The following is a 9,453-nucleotide window of genomic DNA, read 5'->3' as shown; positions in this document are numbered from 1 at the left end:
TACATTTAACGGATGCCATAATAGCCTATAGGTGACTGATACCACTGCATGGCATTCGTCACAGGCATCTGTTAAATGTATACCTCTGGAAGCACCAGTGACGCAACTGTCCATATATGGAAAGTGGTCACTGGGGGGCTTCCCCCTTAGTGTCTAGTATACTTCTCTTCAACTTCACTCCTGCTTCAGCTCACTGCCCTGCACCCTCAGATGTGACTGGAGTTTCTATCCCCCCACCGCCCGCTTGACCCAACTGCTAGAGTTGCCTGCCCCCTCTCTGAAGCCCAATGCGCACAGGCGTAGTCCATTTCCTGCACCCTTACTGAACAACAATGTGCACCACCGGAGTCCCCTTCACCCTCATTAAAACACAATGCTCTGTCTGGGGACCCCGGCTGCTTTTAATTTCAGTCCGGGGAAGCTTCAGTGACCCAACAGTCCATTTCTGAGGCGTGACACATACCTCAGCGCAATCAGTCACTCATAGGCATTAATGGTATCCATTTTCCCGGCATATATACGTCAAAAACAGACACCATGCTGAAGTGTGAAAGGGACCTTAGAAACAAGCCACTGATCAACTGCAAACAGTTTGACCAGAGGTGTGGCAATAGGGGGTGCAGAGGTAGCAGTTGCACCCAAGCCCTGAAGCCAGAGAGGGCCTCAAGGCCGGGCTGAAACATTATAAGACACCACTCATATATATGGTAGGTGGTAGTATAAATGGTAAGTGGGGGGCCCGTTAAAGATTTTGCACTGGGGCCCAAGAGCTTAAATTTACGCCAGAGTTTGACAGGTATCCCGCTCCACTGCCCAAAAGTTTCACAGCACTGTATGTGATTATTCCCCTGAGCTATGCCTCCTTTTATACTGCTAATTTTTAACATCTAGATAGTGATTTCTGTCAGAAAAAGCAGTTCATTTACTATTTTATCTCTTTACTGAAAACGGTCATTCTTTTGCAGAGGTTTATACTTGATCACATATGAAATGAATGATTGCTAATTTCATCATCATACAGGTCTGTAAATGTAAAGATATTCCAAAACTCTGCTCATCACTGTAGAAGACTCTGCTCATATTCTGCCAGCTAACATGTTCTTATACTGAACTGTTAAGATGAAACCGCCCGATGCTCCCTTGAGATGCTGGACACGCTAATGCTCTTAGGCTTCATTTACACGAGCGTAATATACGCACGTGCGAGGCGCGTGCTTTTCACGCGTGTCGTACGCACCTATATTACTCTATGGGGCAGTTTAGACGATGCGTGAATTTTGCGCAGCGTGAGTGCGTTGCGTAAAACTCACGACATGTTCTATAATCGTGCGTTTTTCACGCAACACGCACCCATTGAAGTCAATGGGTGCGTGAAAACAACGCATGCCACAGGGACACTACTGCGTTGCATGCGCGAAAATCACGCACCAGCTGTCAAAAGGATGAATGTAAATGTTTACAAACATCCAAACGGAGTGTCAAATTAGAGATGAGCGCACCGAACTTCACCGGGTTCGGCCGAACTCGTTTTGACCAAACACGGCAAAAAATGTTCGGGTACGCGACGTCAGGAGATAGTCACTGTCCAGGGTGCTGAAAGACATAAACTGGTTCAGCACCATGGACAGTGACTTTCGATCACAATATACATATATGTGTAAAAAAAAAAACAGAAGTTCGGACTTACCGATAAGTCCCGGCTCCTTCCTCCAGTCCGACCTCCCGGGATGACAATTCAGGCCAAGTGACAGCTGCAGCCAATCACAGGCCAAGCACAGGCTGCAGCCAATCACAGGCTGCAGCGGTCTCATGGACTGCCGCGTCATCCTGGGAGGTGGGGCCGGATGACGAGAGGGACGCGTCACCAAGGCAACGGCCGGGAGACCGGACTGGAGGAAGCAGGCAGTTCATGGTAAGTTTGAACGTCCTTTTTATTCACAGGTTGGTGTATATTGTGATCGGAACTCACTGTCGAGGGTGCTGAAAGAGTTACTGCCGATCAGTTAGCTCTTTCAGCACCTTGGACAGTCACGGGCGTCGACCAGCCTCATCTCTATGATGGCGGCTGCGCGAAAATCACGCAGCCGCGCATCATACACGGATGACACACGGAGCTGTCAAATGCCTTTTGCGCGCGCAAAACGCAGCGTTTTTTGCGCGCGCAAAACGCACACGCTCGTGTAAATCAGGCCTTACTGTCATTTTAAAGTGTCAATGAGGAATAGTCTACATGCTCTGCAAAGTAGTATGCTTACGATTGATTCTACACGATCACTGATTTAATAACATACATACACACCTCATGTGTGCAAATGTATCAAATACAGAGATTTTTTAAATAATCTTTTCATACACAAGACTAACTATTAGGGTATGTTCACACTGCTTATTTTTCGTTCTGTTCCGAAGGGCCATTTTTTTATGCGTCCGTTTTTAAAAACGGCTGCGTAAGAACACCCGCGAAAATTAAGTGGATGTGATTTCTTGAGCCATTTTTCATGGACTATAGAAAAACAGCTCAAAAACTGGCCGTAAAAACAGCGAAAAACGCGAGTTGCTTAAAAAACAGCTGAAAATTAGGAGCGGTTTTCCCTTGAATACAGCTCCGTGTTTTCAGACGTTTTTTGCTAAGCGTGTGAACATACCCTAACAAGGGGGCATCCATTACATCTGGAGGAAAGCAGGTTTCTACACCGATAGAGGATTCTTTACGGTTAGAGCAGTGACACTATGGAACTCATTGCCAGAGGAAGTTGTCAGTTAAGATTGTAAAAGGGGCCTGGGTGTATTTCTGTACTAGATTTCTGAGATAAATTAGGTTTCAGAATAAATTCTTTGAGTTGGGAATTACATTTATTCCCCCTAAAAAGAGGACAGTTGACTTCATTGTGGTTAGTTTCTCCATCCATGTGGACCAACACTGCATGATATAATAGGTTACCCTAGATAGTCCTGTGAAGAACATCCTTTCCCATCAGGTCATCATTACGCTTCTGTTAACGGTAATTTGTACTCTGCTCATGAATGTTCAGGACAATGGGGTAACCCTTCTTTACTTTAAAGCCTCCTTCCAGTAAGCCACTTAAAAATCTATTCGGATTTGCACATCATTGTGTAAATTCAAGTTTCTTATGTAAAATTAGAAAGTGAGGGAGTGCTGTATAACTTCATTGCAGGCCGCACTCTCCAGACCCCAAAATTTATTTAGACCTCAGACCCCAAAATGAATCCAGACCAGATGCCAAAAGTAATTCAGACCACAGTCTAGATACCAAAATTAATCCAGACCAGACCACTAAATAAATCCAGACCCCAAAATGAATCCAGACCACAGACCAGTCCCCTATTGATACTATGTCCTAACATGTCTACAGTCCTGGCCAAAAGTTGAGACTGATACAAATTTTGGTTTTAACGACGGAATCAATAGCGCAGTCGACTGCGATATTGATTCCATCGGAAAAACGGAAACCTGCCAAAATGGTGACCAACGGAAACCATTAGCAATGTTTCCGTCACCATTGAGACCAATGGTGACGGAAACGGAAGCTATGGTTTCACTTTGACTTGCCGTTGCGGGGTTCTCCCGACGGAAACCTTTGACGGAACCCCGGTACGGAAAGCCAACACTGATGTGAACAGGCCCTAATTCAGACTACTGGTTGATTAAGAAGCTGCTTAATACATGTTAACGAAGTCTTACCCAGCAACACCTTGGTCTGGCACACGAAGGAAGTCCAAACTTTGTGGCTGCAATGGATTTCTGGCTGCTGCTGCGCCAGCCATATGCCTTGGTAAAGATGGGTGTTCCATAGGATTATGTGATGTTCTAGAGTTGTTAAATTGCCTTCCAGACTTCTGCTGCTGTCCATATTGGTTATTCTGTATCAATCCGTTTTGGTGTGACCCTACATTAAAAAGACCTTACTTTAATTGGTGAAATTACATAGTGCAAAATGCTTTTTTTTGGAAAAGCTATTAGAGGCATAACTAAGACAAGATAAGCATTGCCCACGAGACCCACTTAACCTTATTTATGTCAGTCACATCATTTTCACTTTTCATTGGTAGGATCATTCTGTAAATAGTGGCCTACAAAACTGTGTGTATCATGTGCATGGCACAATTATTTACACAGCTCTTCTCCTGGTGTACTGGCTATGCTCTACCACCTGTCTCCCAAGCACTGCACATAATATTCTTTATCTCTTGCTCCTTGTACAGCCGCCTTCCTGTTCAACGGTCACCCCTTTTGCATTGAAGCACCTGTTCCAGAACCTGCAGGACGCATCTGCTTCTCCCAGGAAGTACATCAACCATTAGACATAATCGTCCTCCTGCTTGTAGTTCAAGAGGTAGCACAGTGATAGCAGGTGAGTGAAGAGATCCCACTTATATGACAATACAGCTTGTAAAAGGGCTAGACATAACCAGACAGCCAAGCTGACCTTCCAAGTATGACCACCGAATAAGAGCACGAATTTATACATTATTGGTGGTGACCTGCCTGACTGAGCTGGACTGCAACTATACAGTGATTTTTGTTAAACAATGCCACATTGCACTATATATAGCATTGTGTACATCCATCACATTAGTAAATGTGACGCAATACAACGATATGGCTGAATAACATGGTAGGTTGGAGAAAACAATGTATTCAATCAATGGGAAGAGCAGATATTACACACCTGCATAGTAGAAATCCAAACGTACACTTTACTATAAAAACATCATACATTTTCGTGACTAACCATGATGGTTTATCATGGGGGTGTTTGACCTCTTACCACTGGTCAGCACAAAGGAGGGGCTGTGTTATGTCCATACAATCCGCTGCAGTGCCTATGCAATTAATGAATCTGCATGAGTGCCGCATCCCCTTCATTGTGGTGATCACTGAGGGTCCATGAGGTCAACCACCCCACGCATGAAACATTGATGGCCTATCCTAAGAATAGGCCATCGTGATTATAGTCTCTGAGAACCAATTTAAAAAGTTATCACAAAATAAAAAATGTCAGTAAAATTAAGGTATCTATGATGGTATCCGCAGCGTATTGCAGTAAATTTTGGTTATGTTTGATCTATAAAAAGTTTTTTGGGCCTCCCAAAAAAGAGAAAATGATCTTTGTGAATTTGTTAATCCGATAGTTATGAACAATTTTTCATCTGTATGATGTTCTTATGACACTGTTGATAAATGTGTTCCAGTATATCAACACGTTACACACGAGAAAGAAAAAAAAAAGGGTTATTTAGCCCTAGGTCTTTGATGCATCTTCGAATCTGCAGTACATGTAGCAGAAGAATACAAAAACACGGTGCTAATGTTTCATAGACTATTTTTCTAATACAGGTTACACTACTTTTCTGGCACGTTATTTGGTGAATTTGCAGCTATATTTTCTAGAGCTGAACAATAACCATAGCATGACTATTTGTCAGTTCAGTTGTCCATTCTAAGCTTGGTAAGTCTAAAGTATTTAATTATACAGACGGTGGCCCCCAAAACCATATTTATAAGAGTAGGAAGCAGCTGGTGTGGATTTGGGGACAGTGGATGCTGGAAACAAATCAAGAGCAGTGCAGATACATGTGAACTGTATGAGGTAGGTACGGGGGGGAAATGGTGGCCCAAGGGCAAAATGTGTACGTTCCCCCACTGTGAAGCAATGTGCAGAGGAAAAAGCACTTCAGTTTGAAATCGGAGGTTTATCTTGATGCATGGTGGGAGTAAGTATATGGTATTGAGTGAAATAGATTTATGTCATCACTATTTAACATGGGAATTTCGGTTGGTGCTATTGATGTTAATACTGGCTGTGACTGGAGTTGATCTTAGCATAACCTAAACCCACCCAACGCTAGAAAATTCATGGCAGCATTTTGCATTAGTATTTGGAAGCTAAAACTAGGAGTAAAACATAAATCGAGAAAAAAAAATATGCCTCAAAATTCCTTCAGCATAATTCCTTCAGGCTGATCTTGAGTTGCCAGCGTTGTTTGACGCTTTTTTCTTGCGTCCTTTGCAGCATTTTTCTCCCGCGTTTTTTTTAAGTTGTTGAAGCTAATGCAAAAATCACTGAAAAAAAAAACCGCCACAAAAAACTCTAAAAAGGCGACGCAGGTTTTTTCTGCCTTTTGTGCTGCTTTTTCTTTCATCAAGCGGCCAAAAGCCACCTGGAAAAAAAAACAAAAAACGCCTCTGCCTCCCATTGAAATGAATAGTGTCCGCTCCAAAATACCCTGAACGGACCCCAAGAATAATATTTGGAGTTCAAACATACACATTAGATTGCATTTGTTGACAAGCAATTTTCCAACAGCTTTTAACATTGATACCTCCCCAAAAAAATGCACATTCGGCTTGACCGAATGTGCATGTTATTTCATGAAGCAGGGAGATTAGAGTGTCAGAAAGCTCTAGCATAGCTTATCCCACAAAGGAACAATCAGAATGGGGTCGGAAATTCCACCCAGCCTTACCCCCTAAACTAACCAATAGTTCATGAAAAGATCGAATGTCTAGGTACAGTTTGTGTGCAGTAGATACAATGGCAGTACTTTAGAAAAGCATACCTGGTGGTGGTGGTGGTGGGGCTGCCCTGCTTGGGTAGGATTTGGCTTTATTCATATGACCTCTTCCTTCAACAAAGTTTCTTCGGGTTGGCCCTAGATAAGAGTTAAAATAGGTTGATTGATTTGTTATCACACACAAAACATATGAAGGTTCCAAATAAATTACTTTATTTTTTTTTTATAATGCTGCCAAGTAAATATTAGCAATGTAACTGAATATGTGTGTCACAGTGCATGTTACTTAGCTTATGTCAAATAGTAGTAGAAAGTAACATTTTGATTGCGCTAGCCTAGCAGATCCTTATGTCTACACAGCAATACGTGCAAATAGAGTAGCAAAGTAAATTAAAGGGGTTTGCGGTGACAATCCAGTAGGGATGCTGGCAATCTAAAAAAAAAAAATTATGAAAAATCTTATATGCTTACCACACCTCCCCCACATCACTGGTCCAGTTATGATTGAAAAAGTAGTGACATGACATCCATAGTGACATCACATCATGTGACCCCAGAGGCCAAGTACATCGCGCTGAGGTGCACACAATGTCAGTATGGCAAAATTAACGATAAGCAAATTGATTTGCTCAGTCATAAGAAAATAAAAAAATGTTCTACTGGATAACAAAGATACTGGGATAGTAGAGAATATAAAAAGGACACATTCTCCTAAAAAGGAAGGTAATTAAACTATCAGAGCCATATTAATACAGGACATATCAACGTACGTGAATTCTTTGGCAGGCCTTGTCCTATGTTGACCTGTAGCACCTTATTGCTGTGTTTCAGTATGGCTAAATCCCCAAATCCTTGAATAAATTGCACTTGACGGGACCCACTTCCACCACTCCATGGTCCCCAGGTTTCTTTTTTTAACTTCATCTCAAGCCTGTAATGAAAAAAACATTTTAAAAACTATTGCTGTATGGTAAAAAATTGTTGGCATCCGAATATGAACACCACAAACGTCAAAATGAAAAAAAATTCCCTGCAAATTACCACAATAAAAGAACACGTGGCTCCTGACACTTCAATCCTATGCCCCCCAATTGTGTACTGAATTCTTAGAACTATGTACACTTCTTCCCTGCTAAAATACTGCATCGTGGGAACAATTTTTCCCAATGAAAAATAATTCCTATAATTAAAAATATCTTTCAAGATATACCCCTTTAACTGAAAGAATCCCTACAGTGAAAGTCATCAGAATACTTGTCAGATTGGAGGCAAGTCTCCCCGTCTTTAGTCAGCTTTGGAATGCGTTCTGCAGAACCAGTTACTCAGTTCATTAGACTCTTTGAATGGTATCTAGTCTGACTGCATGCCATAAAAAGAACAAGGAAGAAGAAACACCTCTCCTGATCATAGGACGGGACCCAGGCAGTGGTGACGAGGGGCTGCTTCTGGAGCACAAGATATATTACCAAACCGTTTTGTATAGAAGAAACAGGATTGGACAGATCAGAAAAGCATTTTAGTTTCGAAGGGACAAAATAAAAAATATGTCTAATCGAAGTATTGCTTGCATAATCATATGCATGTCAGTAGCAACAGGAATTTGCTTTAAAATGTACCTAACCTTTCATGTGACTCTTCAGAATAAGCTGTTGTGTGTACATGACAAATATCACTTTCTGTAGGACTTGTAATTTGCATTTATTTATTTTTTTAGCACTTACACTTCGTATAAACTGCAGTAGTGTCTGTGTGTCTCTTATTCGGATTCCTCCTCCCCATCCCCTCTCCATAGATTTCTAGGGACAGCATGTAACCTAACCCCTCAGTGAGCTGATAAGCCATCTCCTCTTTCAAGATGGATTTTAGCACAGAATTGAGAGTGAATGATCAGTGCAAGAGGCAGGTTAGAGAAGTGGCTCATAAGTGGATAAAGAGTAATTGTTTTCTAATAAGATATATTACAGAGTTTCTTATATTCGCCTGTACTATTGATTTATGCATCGTTGGCTGAAAGGTTAGTGAACATTGAAGCTATACAATGATTCTGGTAAACAGCATTCTAAGGCCCCACCCACACTACCATATTTTTCATCCGTAAAGGAGCTACGGACACCTGCCGTCAAAATGATAGAACATGTCCTTTTTTGTCCGTAATTACGGCATGGACTCAATATAGAAGTCTATGGGCGCTTCCATATTTTCAGATGGCTGCAGATGTGCATCCGTAGCCGTCCATAATTATGGAAGTGTTGATGTGTAACGCCAGGGGAGTACCCTAGGATTCCTCTGTTTTTTTATGGATCCGTAAATACGGATGCCTTACGGAACGTATTTACTGACACCCTTCCGTATATGCGGATGATTTACAGACTATAAATGACTACAGATCCGTATTTACGAACAGTATTTACGAACGGATGAAAAATACGGTCATGTGCATGGGCCCTAAGAACTAGCACATACTTACGTATTGCTAAATTTCAGAGGTAGTTTTCTTTGAGTCTTTTCCTCATAGTGTTTGGCCAGCAGACTAATTAATTCAGTCTTGAAGACGGATTCCAGCAAACTGTCATATTCTTGTTCATGAAGAATGAAAAAGTCATCTTGGAATGTACTACAAAGATAAAAGTATTTGATAAATAGGAATGCCATAACGAATATTGACAAAAATCGCAAAAAGGGGCCTGGCTTAGAAAGAGTACACTTTTGCTGCAAAATATTGGTCTAAATCAAGCCAACCAAGATGTGGTGTAAGGAAAAGAAAAAAAAAAGTGTCTAACAGGTGTGGCGCATCTTCTGTATGCCTGTTTTGAGTTTTAAAGCGGTTTAAAACCGTAATAAATGCTTAGTGCAAAGCAGAAGATACAAAAAGGTGCGAGGACAATGCTCTTCTCTCAAACCACAAATAGCTTTTCA

The 9,453-nt window shown here is 41.7% G+C and overlaps 1 protein-coding gene across 1 annotated transcript in view; it reads right to left on the bottom strand.

Moving 5' to 3' along the window:
- MYO1E (myosin IE) overlaps nucleotides 1-9,453 on the bottom strand; it is a 179,560-nt gene that overhangs the window by 11,266 nt on the left and 158,841 nt on the right. Inside the window, exons 23-26 of the mRNA XM_075857925.1 lie at nucleotides 9,005-9,151; nucleotides 7,308-7,468; nucleotides 6,583-6,675; nucleotides 3,704-3,908 (exon numbers count right to left, since the gene is read on the bottom strand). Of these exons, the coding sequence (XP_075714040.1) occupies nucleotides 3,704-3,908; nucleotides 6,583-6,675; nucleotides 7,308-7,468; nucleotides 9,005-9,151 (606 nt within the window). The remainder of the gene's footprint in view (nucleotides 1-3,703; nucleotides 3,909-6,582; nucleotides 6,676-7,307; nucleotides 7,469-9,004; nucleotides 9,152-9,453) is intronic.

The sequence above is a fragment of the Rhinoderma darwinii genome, chromosome 3 (genome assembly GCF_050947455.1).
Source record: "Rhinoderma darwinii isolate aRhiDar2 chromosome 3, aRhiDar2.hap1, whole genome shotgun sequence".
In the NCBI taxonomy this organism is placed as follows: Eukaryota; Metazoa; Chordata; class Amphibia; order Anura; family Rhinodermatidae; genus Rhinoderma; species Rhinoderma darwinii.
The sequence above is the reverse complement of the archived record's forward strand: the minus strand, read 5'-3'. Positions and strand labels throughout refer to the sequence as shown.